An 18,874-nucleotide genomic window follows, 5' to 3' on the forward strand; every position below is an offset into this window, starting at 1 on the left:
AGGGGCTGCGTACTAATCACACGCAGCACCTGTCCTTCCCGGGGAGATACCCGATACGGTCGTGCACACAGCACGGAGCTATACGTGCCGGCCGTTACTCGTGTGAATGAGGCCTTAAGCTATAAGAAATCTATTTCTATACTTCCCCTTTAAAATCTGCACTAACATCTTTGACCCATTCATAAATTGGAATGTTGGATCCAAAATGAAATTACATCTCTCTGCTCAAATCTTAGGATTTCATCCTTGCAGCTTATTTTGTTTGTTTTTTTTCATAACCAAAGTGATAAATATATTATAATTTGTGAACAGCAACTTCCCTTTTTAACGCTCATACAGACACCAAATCACATGAATCATACAAAGCTGTTCAGCTGATGTTTTGTGACCGCTGGACACAATTTATGACCGCCCAAACTCACATGATATGGGTCACCGCACCAAATTACAAAAATTACATTCTCCTTTGTAAATGACAAACAGAGCCCCAAAAACCTAGAACCAGTAAGGTTGAATAAACTCATTACAGTTGCCTTAACCTACTGGCTGAGTAATTCATCACAACATTATTCTTTGAAGTCCGGTATATATATAATAAAAATGTCCGTGCAATTGTGAACAGATACCCATTACTCAATTTCCACAATTATATTAACCTTTGGAAAACCAAGCAAGTAGATCCTGATCAGAGGGCAGTCAGGATTAACTGTACTCTTTATAAAGCAGTAAGAAACCATTATTAGAAGAATATAATAAAGCGTTTCAAATAAACTGTTCCATCCTGATTGACAAGTTAGTAAAATCACTAAATCAGTGCTACCGATTATCGTGCTTTACTAGTATACAATCATTTGAATTATTCATTGAGAGAGACTTGGAAAAGTAATGTAATGTAGAAAGGATTTTTAATAATCCAGCATTTTTTGTTAATGTCTCAGTCTTAGTTGCAAGGGATTATAAAAAATATATTTAGCTCTCAGACTGAAGTGGAACACCTGCCAAATTGTTATTTTGGTAGAGCGGAGGAGGGTTAGGCTCACTATACAAGTTACAGTCCGACCGTACAATCTATGTACCATCAACTTTACATTTGCAAAAGCTATAACATGAGGGACCACGTAACTGTTGCACTACTGTGACTGTCTGACAATCTGTTTGATGCGCTTTAGAATCAAGTTTTTATTGCTGTATGTGTCCTCACTGGGGTGGGAGGAATTTAATTTCCAATGTAACTGGAAGTGGAAATTACAAACATTTCTCAAACAGTGGCAGACAACGATAAAAAAAACATTTTATCAGCAAACATTCAAATTTATATTGTTCTGTGTCCCTGCCAGGGAGTCTTCCCCTCACTTTTTTTTTTACAGTGACAGTTATCACATCCACAGAAACCCAAATAGTAATATCAACCTTACTGATGTCTTTAGTACTTTTGCATCCTACGCCACTTGATGTACTATCTGACTTTAGAAAAGTGCCAGCTTGTTATGGATAATATGGCAATCCATTTGATTGAAAACAGTTACTATGCTTAAAAAGAACCAGCAGTAACTGAAATGAAGTATTCTGCATGTTTTTTTTTATAGGAATGCGTGCATCTTAAATATGTAAAATTGTACCATCGGCATACATTGTAGGCAGCCGCACTACTGTCATTTCTTCAAGCTATGTGAAAAGAAGGTGAATAGGTATGTACAGAAAACATAATACCCAGGAACTTGGAAAGAAGTCTGACAGTAGAAAGCAAAAATGTCATTCCTTTTATAGTTTGTATATCACCATGTGAAGCTCTGGATAGATAGCATCAGTACTAGTAGTTAACACAACACATGGCACCCCCTAGACTAGAGGCTAATGACAATTACTTTAATGCAATGATGGTAATAAAGGTAACCCCTGGTAGTTAAGTAGTGCACCATAAGAACACTAAAAGCTATACACATTTAGAATAAGTCAGTGAATTGCTTTTACCTCAATCCATGTTTAATCCTTCTTTTTAAATACAGGAATACTACAGCACAATGCAAGCCTTTAATTGGCATGTTTGTCCACATGAATGTTCACAATAGGTTTTCAATTGTTTTTTTTACTTCCTTTTGAAAAATATGACAAATGTTGATGTTCTGTTTTTATCAAAGGCCAAGACATGACCTTGTGTAAGGTTGTGGAATCCGACAGAAACAGTGACATAAGTTTCATTTTTAACTAGTAACCACACAAAAGGCTTAACACATGATTCTAGCATTCAGCCCCCATTCGCAATAGTTGCACTCATGGACATGTGCAAAAGTTGTGTAATATTGCACACATTCAAGCGTGCCATTATTTGTTAATGGTACCCCAAACATGGCAAGCAAGAAATGCAGTCAAAATGTGCAAAGCTTGCAGCTCAAAGTGCTGCAGGAACTTCCTTGCTGCATTTGTCATGGGTAGGGCAGGGGTGTTGTCACGGGTAGGGCAGGGGTGTTGTCACGGGTAGGGCAGGGGTGTTGTCACGGGTAGGGCAGGAATGTTGTCACGGGTAGGGCAGGGGTGTTGTCACGGGTAGGGCAGGGGTGTTGTCACGGGTAGGGCATTGAAATGAATGGGTTGCCCTTTGCTGCAGCACATTCACACGCACAGCTAGTGAAGCCATTAGATGTGCTGCAGTGCACTGCAGTTAAGCATGTTCTAGCAAGGACATGCTGATGGAAAAAGAGTAACTGAGTTAAGTTCATCTGTCTACTGCTTCTCATTTTACTATCCAGTCACAGGCTAAGGGTTGGAAGAGACCTGTAAATGTTACTTAAAAAGTGACACTAAACTCAGGAGTTAAATCCTAAAAAATGTATTCAAGCACCCGAACTATTAACAATCCCACTCTAATACACTCGCTCCCATGAGGACTACAATCTCTAGTAAACCAAATTAAACATGTGATCAAAGTTCATCATAGGAGCGAGCTTGGAGCGGTGGCTACTTTACAACACACACAGGGAGTGGGACCATGGGGAACAAAAATAGCCCCCCTCCAGAAGTAAGGACAGTGTCAGCATGAATTCAGCAAAGGTTTCGGCATCTACAGCTGAGCAATTCACAAATAAGGTCCAGGACTGTTAAAGGAGAACTATGAGGTGAGTGATTTCCACTCATCCTCATAGTTAGAGCCGACATGTGACAAAGAAGCTGTCACAGGTCGGCTCTATTGATGGGGGAGTGAACACATACCTTCGCTCGCTCACTTCCCGACTGTCAGTCACAGCTCCCCACAAGGATTCCCCATCCCTTCTACAATCCTCCAGCGCTGAGTGGAGGAACGGACGGAGGAGGGGGCAGGCACAGCTGGCTCTGCCTCTAGATAGGCAGAGCCAGCTGTCACTCATGCAGCTGGGTGGATCCAGACAGTATTGTCAGGATCCGTCCCAGCTGCGGCGCTCTCAGTATATAGCGGGCAATAACCCGCGATTTACTGAGCTTTGAGTCACTGGAGGAGGTTAGTATATGTCCTCCCGTGACCCTAAAGAGAACTATGGGGAAAAACACTTACCCCATAGTTCTCTTTTAACAGTTAGGTTACTTGAATTAATTTTTAAGATTTAACTCCCGAGTTTAGAGTCACTTTAACTGCAATAAAGGAGAAATCGGGGATCCTGCCCTGCCAGATAGTACTGTTCTGTATGCCAGAGCTGTGTAATTCTCAGGACTGGATAGACAAATACAAATCTTTCGGCAGGTAAAACAGCTCTCATTTGATTTCATCTGTGTATTTGGCTGTTTGCCTGGAGTACAGCTTTAAAGTTTGCCAGATGCCAACTGCTAATGTTGAAACTATAGAGCAAGATAATCATTCTATCAATATTCCCTGTAGTGTTTCCTGTTTGTAAATTATTTTGTCTGGGCTCATGATGGAAGCAATGGAAGAGCAATTCCCCAAACATAAAGTAGAGAACAAGGGCTGAATGTAATTACACCACCATTCCTTGAAAATGTAATATTCAGCTTGTCTTTATAAAATGTTGTGCTGTATAAACAGAGTTCCAAAACAGATCTACTATATCAGCAAAGGATGCACTGTAAAAAGTATGCGCTAGGCCACATGAGGGCATTTCCCCATGTATGGCCAGATCTACAGGGTATACTTTGATGTTTTATGCCATGGTTCCTCATTATGAAGGAAATACTGTAAAGGATGATCACAAACAAGTAGGGATGCACCGATACTTTTCAGATACCAGTGCGGATACTTGGCATTTTCATGAGAACTACCAGGGTTGCAGCGGTTGCAGCTGAGACCTGGCTCTGGCGCCCCACCACTCTCCTAAAATCATTAGTCTGTATTGTTTTAGAAAAACTGTCACATGGCAATAAACAAAAATGTATCAGTACTTGTACGTACTTGGGCAAATATCGGTACTCGTACTTGCAAAAATGGTATCTGTGCATCCCTTTATTTATATTTATAAAAACAAAATCATACATTAAAACAGAGATGTACAAATCCCAGGAGCTCTGTGTGCTCCTTACAAATGACAGCTGCTTCATAGCTTAAAAACTGACATCCTAACTCCCCCCCACCCCTCCTTTCTATCCACAGCTAATGCCAAATTGGGCTTTGATCACTTACATTCTAAACAGTTATGGGAAAAGTATAAAACCCCTGTAAGATTTTTTTACTGCTATTTGGAGCCCCGAAGGAGAGATTTCACCCAGTTTCAAAAGCTAATTGGAGATCTGCAACAGTGACAAAGTTAACAGGGTGTGGAGATTTACCCTCACTTTGTGACTGGTGAAACCGTCGTCAGCAGAACAGGAAGTGAGGAGAAATCTCTACAACGGAGCATCGTATGGCAGAAAAGAAAACAACAAGGCTTCTAACTCTTCCCCACTCTTTTGACTTTACATACACTTTAATGTATATTTGAACATTGTTAAAGTGACACTGAACTCAGGAGTTAAATCTTAAAAAGTACCATAGTTCTCCTTTAAGTACCCTATCCATTAACAAAAATGGATCTTATTTGTACATCACTCAGCTGTAGATCCTCAAATCATCTCTGAATTGGTGTTGACAATGTCCTTCCTTCTGAAGGATGACTACTTTTGATCCCCATGTCCCTGTGCATGTTGTAAAATAGTCACCGCTCCAAGATCACTCCCATGATGGACTACAATGTCATATTTAGTTAGCTAATTTGTACTGAGATTGAAGTCCATCACAGGAGCGAGCTTGGAGTGATGGCTACCATGTAACACACACACACAGGGTCCATGGGGAACAAAAGTAGCCACCATCCAGAAGGAAGGACAGTGTCAGAATGAATCCAGAGATGATTTGAGGATCTACAGCCGATTGATACACAAATAAGATACATTTTTGTTAATAGTTAAGGTACTTAAAGGAGAACTATGGTGTTAAGGCTTTTCCCCATAGTTCTCCTTAGGGTAACGGGAGGACACAAACTAGCGTCCTCCCATCACCCTTAGCTCAGTATACCGCGAGCTACAGCTCGCGGTATACTGAGACGCCACAGTATACAGCGAGCTACTGCTCGCGGTATACTGAGACGCTGCAGCTAAAGCGGATCCCGCCAATTATGTCTGGATCTGCCCAGCTGCGTGAGTGACAGCTGTCTCTGCCTATATAGGGGCAGAGCCAGCTGTACCCGCCCCCTCCCCCGTCCGATCCGCCAGTCAGCGCTGGCGGATCGGAGCGTGGAGGGGGAATTCCAGCCCCACCCCTTTCATGGCAGAGGGCTGTGACAGGATCGAGAGGTGAGCGAACGCCGGTATGTGTTCGCTCACCTCCCGATCTACTGAGCCGACCTGTGACAGTCTCATTGTCACAGGTCGGCTAGAACTATGAGGTGAGTGAAAAGAACTCACCTCATAGTTCTTCTTTACAAGAACTATGGGGTAAGTGTGTGTTTTTCCCCATAGTTCTCTTAAGGCCTGGTTCACACCTGGGCGTTTTACAGCGCGTTCCTACACGCTGTAAAACGCTCAACATGTGAAAACCAATAATTGCCTATGGGCATGGTTCCCACCTGGACGTTTTACAGCGCGTAGGAACGCGCTGAAAAACGCTCTACGCCCAGAGAAGTACAGGAGCTTCTTTGGGGTGTATTTGTCGCGTGTATACATTAGGATACAGCCGGATAGCCCTCGGAAACGCGCGTTTCTTCTACCACAAATCGTGGTAAAAACGCGCGGCAAATGCGCATATTCCGTAAACGCCCAGGTGTGAACCCTGCCTAAGGGTCACAGGAGCACATATACTAGCGTCCTCCCATGACCCAAAGCTCAGTATATCGTGAGCTACAGCTCGCAGAATACCGAGACCGCCGCAGCTGGGACGGATCCCGACAATGCTGTTTAGATCCAGCCAGCTGCATGAATGACAGCTAGCTCTGCCTATACCCGCCCCCTCCTCATCTATTCCTCCTGTCAGCACTGAAGGATCGGAGAGGGGAGGGGGGGAATCCCTGCGGGGAGCGGCGAGTGTCACCGCTCTCTGCAGGGAGATGATCGAGAAGTGAGCGAGCGACAGTATGCCTTCTCTCACTTCCCAATCTATTGAGCCAACCTGTGACAGTTTCATTGCCACATGTCGGCTCCAACTAGGAGGATGAGTGATTTCCACTCACATCATAGTTTTCCTTTAAATGCATTTTTTACGATTTAGCTCTTGAGTTTAGTTAAGTAACATTTATAGGTCTCTTCCAACCCTTCGCCTGTGACTGGATAGTAATAAGAAGTAGTAGTAGACAGATGAACTTAACTCTTTTACTCTGCTCTTTTTCTATCTTTTCAATCGGGGTGCCATGTCAGTATAAAATAGACCACAAGAGGACAAAGCTGAAAACATATAAACGTAAATCCTTTTTTATTTTGTTTCACAAAACTAAAAATATGGCTAGAAGATCCAATTCTTAAGAAAAGCTGCCTGTATCCTGCAATACAAAATGATGGCAAAATCTCTGTTAGACGACAAAAGCAACCGGACACTGGAATTTAAAGCATACCTATCTAACCATATTAAAGCTATTTATAAGTCCATAAATACTGCTAATCCCTGCTTATTACTGCTATTATTATATTAGGTGGAAAACTGGTGCTGTCACAAAAACACTGGAAGATGATGATCCCTTTGACTTCAAAGTAAATTTCTTTTGGAGCAAAGCCAGTAACATACTTGAGGAGCTGGCATGTTAAAGTTTAAAATAGTTTTGGTAGAAATAGACATGATTTACTTTGTTTATGTCATGTCAATGTCATCAACATGTTTTGTAACACAGTGCAAAGAGCATTACCCATAGCAACGAGATCTGTCTAGAACAGACAGAACAATTAAAGCTGATTGGTTGTTATGTGTCAATGCACTTCACTCTTTTCTTTAACGAGAACCTTTAAAAGGAGAATTATGAGGTCAGTGCTTTTCACTCAGCCTCATAATCTGAGCCGACCTGTGACAATGAAACTGTCACAGGTCGGCTCAGTAGATTGGGAAGTGAGCGAACACATACCAGCGTTCGCTCACTTCTCGATCCTGTGCCGGCAGAGAGCCGTGACAGCGGAGTGACTGGATTCTCCCCTGTCCGATCCTCCAACGCTGACTGGCGGAACGGACGGTGGAGGGGGCAGGTACAGCTGGCTCTGCCTCTAGATAGGCAGAGCCAGCTGTCACTCACACAGCTGGGCGGATCCAGACATAATTGTCGGGATCCATTTAAGCTGCGGCGTCTCAGTATACCGCGAGCTGCATCTCGCGGTATACTGAGCTTTGGGTAACGGGAGGACGCTAGTTTGTGTCCTCCCGTTATCCTTCGGAGAACTATGGGGAAAAGCCCTGATCCCATAGTTCTCCTTTAACCGTTTTCAGGAAAGTAAATCTGCAGTTTTCTGAAAGTCACTATTTGCATAGGGCTAGGCACATCCCCACATGGTAATGATCAAGAATGCTGATAGGTCCCTCAGGCACTGAGCACTACACTGTGAAAGGTAGGAGTGGTGCATGTGTGTCTGCTATACGCTAAGCCAAGTGTAAGCCTGGGGGGACCCACTCACTCAGTGCCAGGCAATGCTCTGCTTCTAAGAGTGAGAAGTCAGGTTTTCCCCTAGCTAGGACTGAATGATGAAAATTTCACTTGCAAATGGAACTTCTACCTGCAATCTATATATTAGTGTTCCCGGGCACAATACCCTATGCACGGAGGAGACACATTGAAGTGGACCATGTACTACAAAAGCAAGGCCTGCTAATTTACTGAAACGTCCCCCAAACCTGTTTACATCAGGTCAGAGACTAAACTCAAAGTACTGTTATCAATAAAATGTGTATGTTGGGAGCCTGCACAGTGGGATGTGTCAGAGCTGCACACTTATTTAATATACTGAAATCATGCAAAATACAGTCAGTCAATATGTAATACATGTAATGTACAGCACATCTAATGAAACATGGTACATTTGGACACCAGACTATACGTGGTGCTCAACGAGAATGAGCACCAATATTATACTGAGTAGCATCTTACCTGAGCTTGGAACAGACAGTTTGGTCCTCATGTAAGGAGGGTGATTCACATTCGTTCCTGGAAAAAGAAAAGTATAACATTACAAACATGCCATAATATCAGCAAATGACAGAGTATCTAAGGATATATTCTTTTTATATAAATAGAGTGATGTGTACGTGTTAGGGAAATTCACCCCCTCATTTGCGCTGGTGAACATTGTTAACGGGATTGAAAATGAGGCAAACTTTTGAGCGGTCACCAGAACAGCAGCAGAAGGAAAATTTGGTGACAATTTCAACTGACAACTGTCTGAAAGGGCTTTACTTTCACTATGGAGAGATTTTCTCTTACTTGATGTGGTGTCTTCCAGTCAGAAAGTGAAGGGAATCTCCCCAAAGGGACACGCATGGCAAATGATTTAAGGAGGTTGTAAGCATACTCTACCCTGGAACAGTTACTAAAGCATGTTTCAATAGTCAGGACTGGCTACACATCAGTCTCTAGAGTCCTAACTGTTGCTGGAACTTAATGGAACGGTGGGACCTATGTGAACCCATGCACCTACATATACTACTGCAATTATGTAATCCCTCATTTGCATGAAGATCAAAAGGTTCAGTATTTAAACATTTTCCAAAAGGTTATGGAAAAACTCTTTAGATTTTCCGAACTGTCACATTTGAGTAAATGATGTGATGTCTACAGCCAAAACATTTTTGGCAAATTGGATAAAATAAGGGATGGTTAAAACCACAATCAGGTTAATTTTGCTTAATCTGTGTTCCATTGGGGTAATTTCCCTTTACTTCTGTCCTGTAGACCAAACAGGAAAGAAGGGAAAATATATCTTTCCAAAGTGAGGAAAATCCAGTTTTAGACAGTAGTCATGTCATTGGATATTTCTGTCCAGGTGAAAACATTACTTTCAGTCTCGGCGACTGGTCATCAGCAAAAGAGAGAGGTTGAATCTCCCCTAGCTGGAACACATACAGCAATAAAAGGCTATCACTATCAAAAACTAAAAACAACGTTTTGGCTTTATATGCAATTTTCTTAAAATAATTTCTGCACATATAGAGAGGAAAGGCAACTTTTAGCAATGAATTCAAATTTACCTAACAGGGACCTGACCACTAACCTGAATCTAACTGGCTGATATGAGTTAATGCCATTGTGCCATCTCTTTTCAGTGCTGACATATTTGCTTTAATAGCTGTAATCGAAATTGACAATGCTTGGAAAACTTTCCAGACTTTGAAATAACTAAAACTAGAAGAAGAATGCCAACTATTTTATTTGTATAACTAATTTTGGACTCCTAAAAAGTGCAGCAGAATGTAGCAGAATAAAGGAACAGGCAAAATGCTCTATAATTTGTAATACCCCAACCAACCAGAATGCATTTCAGTGAATTGACTTTAAAGCTGAACTCCAGGCAGATATCAAAGCCACAAATGAATGCAGTTCTATAATCATTAGTAAATAAAAAAAATATTTTTTTCAAACGGACACAAAACTCAGGAAATAAATCTTTAAAATGCATTCAAGTACTTTAACTATTAACAAAAATGTATCTTATTTGTGTATCACTCGGTTGTAGAACCTCAAAATATCTCTGAATTGGTGTTGACACTGTCCTTCCTTCTGGAGGGGGGGTACTTTTGTTCCGTATAGTCCCTCTGTGTGTTGTAAAGCAGCTACCACTCCAAGCTCACTCCATGGACTATCTCTTTTTTTTAAAATTCTTTATTTACAAACAACTCAGGAACAGCAAGAGAAACCATTGTTCACATTATAAAAAAAGGACCATAATACCATGACAAACGAAAGAAAACTCAAACAAATTTGCGCTTCATGACAGGCATATAAACAGGAGCTATTGGCACCCATCATTTGCAAATATCGTAGTCCAACACAGGCACGCTCTCTCCGATCCCGAGCAGCTACTTTTTTTTTTATTATATAAGCATAGAGATACAAACCAAACCAGAATATTAGACAAGAAACCTCCAACTCCTGTCTAACTAGAGAAAGCGGAAGAAGAAAAAAATAAACAATAGATGAGAGGAGCAAGACAAGATAAGGGATAAGAGTGAAGACCCAGAGGTGGAGAGAAGAAAGAAGAAATGGAAAAAAAAAAAAGGGGAGGAATGAAGGATGGAATAATACAGGGAGGGAGCAAGTTCCAAGTGGACCCCTCAGTCCCCAGGGGACTAGTTATGCTTATCACTAGGGCTTAGGTCAATGAGGATAAGTCACCCAGCGCAGACCTGATGACAGTATGATGCCTCAAGAAATTCAAACCACGGGGACCAAGTACCTACAAACATATGACAGCGATCATGCAGGGAGGATGTTAGGTCTTCCATGAGGCGAGTCCCCTTCACCTCCTCCACACACATGGCCACCGACAGTGGAGGGGATAGTTTCCAACAAGCAGGGACACATGCCCCAGCTGCGTTCACCAGGTGAATCACCAAAGATTTCTTGTATGACCTAATCGAGTGGGAAGATAGGTGGAGGAGGCAATGGGATTCATTGATAAGACTGCTGTCCGTTATCCTGAGAATGAGGTCAGTCACCTGCCGCCAAAAAGGCCGTATCCTGGGGCACTCCCAGAATATGTGAAGAAGGGTAGCGGGGCATTTGGCACAATGCCAACACATGTTTGACATTGATGGGAACATGTTGTGCAGGAGAGTCGGCACCCCATACCATCTAGTAAGCAATTTATATCTTGCCTCTTAAACTCTGTTGGAGATGGAAGACTCATGTGCAAAACATAGTATACGTTCAACTTCCTGTGGGGTAAAAACCACACCCAGATCCCTTTGCCATTGTTTTATATATCGGGGAGCATGAGGTGAGGGTGAGTCCACTAGGCACCTGACAATCATGGCAAGGACATGTCTGACTGGGCATGGACTAAAATCTCAATACAAATTAATAAAATAAAAGTGAGTTTGTGGATTATATTTCATCTGTGTATTTAGCTGCTTGCTTGGAGTTCAGCTTTATCTCAACCGAATCAGACTACTTATGAGGTAATGATTGAAAAATATACCTAAGAAAAAACTGCTGCCCATAGCTACCTGAAATAAAAATAACCCATACTGTAACGACAATAGTTGGAAACAGCTTTCCTTATACCACTGTTTTTCTACGTCAGCTTGGTTCTACAAAACCTTGATCCTACAACGGAGGCGGTAACAGCAGCATATAGTACAAAATGCGCAATAGATTCTCTGCTTCAGGGTTAAAGTGAGAGTGCAATGCATATTTGGCTGCTGTAGATTTACAGTTAGAATTCTGACTCTAGTTGCTATAGAAACTGTCCATGAACTCAGATGTGATATAACAGAAGGGAAGGCAGAAATATGCCAGGCACTGAAGATGTAGCCGGGTCCTTTAAAACTGATGTTTTGCATTAGGATGTTTTTGAGCAACAATCAAATTCAGGATCAGTGTACCTGTAGTAAATTCCTTTTAAAAAAAAGTGACATTAAGGTGCTAGACAGGATGATGTAATTATAGTTTACAAAATGAAATGGTTCCCTTTTACCTGGATTAGCTCAGTTGTCAATCAGGGGATCCATCTTAACGCTATCCCTTTGTATTACATTAAATTGCTTAAAACAAATAAATGACTTTTTAGCAGTATCATCCAAGGGGTTAGCCAGTAGGCTGGTAGAGAGATGCATCTACTTTTTTATTTCTGAGATACTGCTTCTTGTTGGACTGGCAATAGAAAGCAACACTACTTAAAATAGAGCTGAACTCAAAAAGTGAAGATCTGTTATCTTCCAAGGAACATCAAGCTAGTTATTGGCGTGCACAGCCTATTGCATTAGGGTGTGCAACACAAAAGTACACTATATTGCCAAAAGTATTGGGATGCCTGCACTTACACGCACATGAACTTGAATGGCATCCCAGTCTTAGTCCGTAGGGTTCAATATTGAGTAGGCACACCCTTTGCAGCTATAACAGCTTCAACTCTTCTGGGAAGGCGTCCACAAGGTTTAGGAGTGTGTCTATGGGAATGTTTGACCATTCTTCCAAACGCGCATTTGTGAGGTCAGGTACTGATGTTGGACGAGGTTCGAAGTCTCCGCTCTAATTCATCCCAAAGGTGTTCTATTGGGTTGAGGTCAGGACTCTGTGCAGGCCAGTCACGTTCCTCCACCCCACACTCACTCATCCATGTCTTTATGGACCTTGCTTTGTGCACTGGTGACTCTGCAGACAGTTGGTGACTCCTGTGCGCTTCAGCATGCACTGACCCCGCTCCGTCATTTTACGCAGCCTACCACTTCATGGCTGAGTTGCTGTTGCTCCCAGTTGCTTCCACTTTGTAATAATACTACTAACAGTTGACCACGGAATATTTAGTAGCAAGGAAATTTCACGGATGGAGTTATTGCACAGGTGGCAACGTATCACGGTACCACGCTTGAATTCACTGAGCTCCTGAGAGCGACCCATTCTTTCACAAATGTTTGTAGAAGTGTCTGTATGCCTAGGTGCTTGATTTTATACACCTGTGGCCATGGAGGCAATTGGAACACCTTAATCCAATGATTGGGAGGGGTGTCCCAATACTTTTGGCAATACAGTTTATATATAAAATACATACATACTGTACATACACAGACCTGAGGCCCATCTAATCAACTGTCCCTTCCAGCAGGGGTGCAATAACGAAGCAGGAAGCCTGGCAGGAGGTCATGCGTCTACCCGCTCGGCTTCCTGATTGGATGGGAAGCCACAGCCATGCTCCCTCACAGCTTCCTCAACACCAAGGAATGGGGCTGTTATGTGAGGAATGTAAGTGGCAAGTGCTCCTGTGCTCTGTATCACTGAGATGTCACAGAGAGAGTTTTGTGACCTCTCCACCAGCTCAGTGACTAAAAACACAGCGCCCGCTGTTGCGATTTTAGTGTTGCTCTCAAGGTGATTAGGGTGTGCCCATGCACACCTGACACACCCTTTGCATGTGCCTATGTAGCTAGTAACTTGAAAATTAGCTTTTTTGACTAGGATGCTTCCAAAAAAAAAAAAAAAAAGAAAAGCAATGCACTGCCTGACATGTATACCGTATTTGCCGGCGTATAAGGGGACTGGGTGTATAAGACGACCCCCTAATTTTCCACTTAAAACATAGGTTCTGGGCTATACTCGTCATATTAGACTACCCCACTTGCGAGGCAACACCATTTAAAAACATCATGGATGGAGGTGCGGTAATATTGTATGTACAGTAGCTTCGGCTACATACAGTATACTGCACTGAGCCAATCACGACGAGCGATGTATTCTATTAATAAATACCAAGCCTGCTTGGATTGGCAGAGGTTGTGTACATCGATCGCCGTGATTGGCTCAGCGCGGTATACTGTATGTAGCCGAAGCTACCGTACATACAGTATTACCGCACATCCAGCAGGCTGACAGATTGTAAGGAACTTACGCTGCATCGGAGCAGTATACCATGGCGAGGCCGGCCCCGTCACCAGCGTCCCGTTGCCAAGCGACGGGCGAGCTCTCATCCACAGAGCCGTGGCTATAGATCGGAGCCTGCGAGAACGCAGGGCAGAAAGAGCAACGGGCTATTCCAGCACAGTGCGCAGACCAAGCCCCCCTAGGAGAGACGAACCCATGGAGATAGGTGCACTCAAGGGGCCACTCTCCCAAACCGAGAAGAACCGCAGACGGGCGGAACATCTGTGTATGTATTGTGCAGCCCCCGAGCATGGGGTTAATGATTGCCCAAACGTCAGAAGGAAGAATGATGGTAAGGAGTTTTACTTATGTAAACTGAATCCAGATAATCTACCCTCCAACAGATATCTAACTATTCCTTTGACTTTACAGTGGGACCAACAACGTCTTTCCGTTGAAGCCATGATAGACTCGGGGGCGTGCGGGAACTTTATTGATGCTAAATTAGTTAACCACAATAAAATTCCTTTGCAAAAAAAATCAACACCTCTCAATGTCAGTGTTATTGACGGTACGTCGCTGGCCTCCGGGCCCATAACATATGAGACCGCTCCTATTCTAGTTGTATCCCCTCACAATCACATTGAACACATATCGTTCGATATCATTCCTTCACCACTCTTCTCGGTTATCCTGGGGTTACCGTGGTTACGGCAACACCAGCCTACCTTCGACTGGGTAAATAACACCCCTCTACTTCATTCAAACTACTGCAAACAGTCATGTTTCCCCATCACTCCTGTTTTCCAGCTGAGTTCAGAGATCGTTCCAACCCCGTACGCTGACTTCGCTGACGTGTTCTCCAAAAAAAAAGGCAGATTCCCTACCTCCTCAAAGACCATATGACTGCCCCATAGAATTGATACCGGGTAGTACCATACCGGTAGGTCGGGTGTACCCCCTATCGGCTCCTGAACTGCAACATCTTAAGGAATACTTGGAAGAAAATCTCAAGAAGGGGTTCATTTCGACATCTACATCCCCCGCCGGAGCCGGAATGTTTTTTGTTCGAAACAAGGACCAAAGCCTCAGGCCGATTATCGACTACCGAGAACTAAACAAGATCACCCTGAAAAATAGGTATCCCCTTCCGTTAATTCCTGAACTTATTGAAAGACTCCAGAACGCCACAATATTCACCAAACTTGACCTCAAAGGGGCGTATAATCTCATACGCATAAGACCCGGCGACGAGTGGAAAACCGCATTCCGCACTCGCTATGGCCTCTTTGAGTACAATGTAATGCCCTTCGGACTATGCAATGCTCCTGCCACATTTCAATCGTTCGTTAACGATATTTTCCGGGATTTGCTGGATGTCTGTGTGGTAGTGTACCTGGATGACATTTTAATCTATTCCACCAACCTCACAGAACACCGTAGCCATGTACGCTGGGTATTGGCACGGCTTAGAACACATAAGTTGTATGCCAAACTGAAAAATCGTTACTTTGAGAAGGACACACGATTGTTCATTCCTCCCTCAATGAGGGTTCCCATCCTACGATTGATGCACGACAACCCCCTCGCGGGTCACCCGGGAATGACCAAAACCATTGACCTAACCAAGCGATACTTCTGGTGGCCTCAGATGTCGAAAACCATTAGAGAGTTTGTATCCACATGTGAGATATGCGCTACGTGCAAACATACTAAAGGACGGCCGTATGGCCTCCTAATGAATTCCCCGATACCCAACAGACCGTGGGAGGTGGTTTCTCTTGATTTTATCGTGGAACTACCCCCATCCAGGAACCATAATACCATCCTAGTCGTGGTAGACCTTTTCTCCAAGATGGCTCACTTCATACCACTAACGAAGCTGCCCAGTGCCCAAGAAACTGCTATCGCCTTTTTAAATCACGTGGTGCGCTTGCATGGTGTGCCCAGCCGGCTCATCTCAGATCGTGGCACGCAGTTCGTCTCTAAGTTCTGGAAAGCCTTATGCAGTAGGTTGGACATCGACCACCGACTGTCCAGTGCGTACCACCCACAGACAAACGGGCAAACCGAACGGGTGAATCAGTGTCTGGAGCAATATCTGCGTTGCCATTGCACATTCTTACAGGACGACTGGATGGACCTATTACCTATGGCGGAATTCGCCTTCAACAACTCCGCAAGTTCCTCCTCAAGAATGTCACCCTTCTATGCCAACTACGGGTTCCACCCCAAACTTCTACCATCTTCGGTGTTGCCGACTAACAGTCCTTGTACCGATGACTTCTTAAGGCAACTCGCTGAAAACCATGTTCTGATACAGGACAACCTCACTCTGGCACAGGAGAAGCAGAAGCATTATTACGACCTAAGAAGACGTGAACCGCCTTCCTATGGAGTGGGAGATCTCGTGTGGTTATCTACCAAGCATTTAAAACTGACCACTCCGTCCAGGAAACTGAGCCGCCTGTTCACAGGGCCGTACCCCATTGAGGCGATCATCAATCCGATAACTGTTCGCTTGACGCTACCTCCTACCATGCATGTACATCCTGTGTTCCACGTCTCGCTCCTGAAACCCTATCGTCGCAATACTTTTGAGGATCGGGTCCCGGCGAATCTCCCCCCTATTGAAGTGGAGGGTTGAGGCCGAGTTCGAGGTTGGAGCCATACTGGACTCCCGCAGGTTCCGGAACAAACTCCAATACCTCATTAGGTGGAAGGGATACGGTACCCAGGATGACTCATGGGAAGACGTGAGCAATGTGCACGCCCCTGATATGCTCAGACTATTCCATGGGCGATACCCGCACAAGCCTGCTCCGATCATGGGAACAGATTAGGGATCTTTGTTTTGGGCCAGCCTGGCCCAAACGAACTAAAGGTATACATTGTATACCCCGCGTATAAGGCGACCCCTGATTTGCGGGGGATGTTTTTAAAAGTATAAAAAGTAGTCTTATACGCCAGCAAATACGGTATCTACAATATCAAGTCTTCTGTGGTACTACTGCCTCTAAAAGTCTCACAAGATTTGGAGTGAGGCCACTACTGGTGAGGCCACTACTGTGCTGCTCACTTTCTCCTTGCTGGAGAGGAAGCTGGATCTGAGGATCTGCAGTCTAGGATCTAGGAAGCTGGATCTAGGATCTCCCTGCTTCTGTTTCTTTTATTCTGTGGATCTGTGCTTGTGCAGGTCTTACGTTGCTCTTTGTATATTAACACACCGGTCATCAGGTAACCAATGATCAGGAGGGCAGCTCAGATATAAGAAATCAAAATGCTGCTCGTCTGCTAAGATGGCCATTCACTCAACTCAAAAGATACAGCATGAAAAAGTCATATTAGGTCAGTAAAGAGGAATTCACAAGATAGCGCAGTATATACAATTTGATACTTGAAGTGAACCTTATATAACTAGCTACTCTTTGTACAATTCATTTTTTTTGTCTTCTGAGATTTTACTTCCTCACTTTATTATGTCGTTTCTACCAACTGGTAAATCTCTTATATCAGTTCCTGTCACACAGCTGGTCATATGATAGCAGATTTCTAAACATTCCTCATCTACAAGTTAATGTGCAAATAAATTCAAATTGTCCATTGATTAGCTATCCCATCTACAATGTTCTGCTATATTTTAATATTGTGCTTTTCTAGGATTTGAATTTATTCTTTGGGTATCAATAGTACAATAATGACAATTGCACGATACTGTATGCTACAGTATGTTTTTAGGACGGTATATATAAACCTAATCATTAACATTGCAATCATTTTAATGATTAGGTTTATATATACCGTCCTAAAAACATACTGTAGCATACAGTATCGTGCAATTGTCATTATTGTACTATTGATACCCAAAGAATAAATTCAAATCCTAGAAAAGCACAATATTAAAATATAGCAGAACATTGTAAATGGGATAGCTAATCAATTGACAATTTGAATGTATTTGCACATTAACATGTAAATGAGGAAAGTTGCAGTCGACAAAAAAGGAGTATATTACATATAAGATAGCAGGTCTAAGGTATGGTATGATGAGGCACTAAGAGCGCAAATCCGAAAATATAAAATGGTGTGATTTCTAACCGACTGTCACTTTCACTCCATCACGTTTAGAACAAATTCTACGGCCAAGACCAGAGGCAGCTTCCCTATCAGCCCTTTGGCACACACAGCACCCAGTCTATATCTGCTCTCTGCTTCAGCCCTTGACCTCTGAGCTCACCAATATATTTGATGATACCATTCCCAGCCGCCATGGCCAACTCCTAGGACATGTCCTGTTTCACCCCTACTCCTTCACCTGGAGACCACCGCAAATTGAACAATATTACACAACACTTCCTGCAGCGCCAGAATCGCCACCGCGCCCGGACTTCTGACACCACAAGTAAGTTGTTCACTTTCTGAAAATAATTTTTCATTCAAATCACACCATTTATATTTTCTATTAGACATGTGCGATTCGTTTCGTTCCGAATCGTAATTCGGTGCTTCAGATGTATCCGAATTCCGAATTACAGGTATAATGAATGTAGAGCTGCAGCTAACGATTATTTTCAAAATCGATTAGTTAGCCGATTATTAAGTTCGATTAATCGGTTAATCGGATAAACAATAAAATAACGTTTAAAAAATGGCTCCAGTGATGGGACTACTAGTTTGTATTGAGGTTGTAGTCCATCACAGGAGCAAGCTTGGAGCGGTGGAAGTAAAAAAGAAAAAAAAGATAGTGTGGTGTGCAATATAGTGAAATGGAAAGTGTAAAATTATACAGCAATGAATGCAGAATGGCACCGGCTATAGAGGACTACAAAACCCAGCAATAGTACATTATGCAGCACAATGCAGAATACCGCCAGTTATAGAGGAATACAACAAATCCCACAAAATAGTACATTATAGCTGGCGGCATTCTGCATTGC

General features: G+C 43.0%; 1 protein-coding gene across 2 annotated transcripts in view; it reads right to left on the minus strand.

Moving 5' to 3' along the window:
• The window catches only part of FAM13C (family with sequence similarity 13 member C), a 128,676-nt gene that overhangs the window by 98,299 nt on the left and 11,503 nt on the right, over window positions 1–18,874 (minus strand). For both annotated transcript variants that reach the window (XM_018569464.1, XM_018569463.1), the window contains exon 2: window positions 8,514–8,570. In XM_018569464.1, coding sequence (XP_018424966.1) covers window positions 8,514–8,570 — 57 coding nt within the window. The remainder of the gene's footprint in view (window positions 1–8,513; window positions 8,571–18,874) is intronic.

Source organism: Nanorana parkeri, unplaced genomic scaffold, assembly GCF_000935625.1.
Source record: "Nanorana parkeri isolate BGI_ZX_2015 unplaced genomic scaffold, ASM93562v1 scaffold1338, whole genome shotgun sequence".
NCBI lineage: Eukaryota > Metazoa > Chordata > Amphibia > Anura > Dicroglossidae > Nanorana > Nanorana parkeri.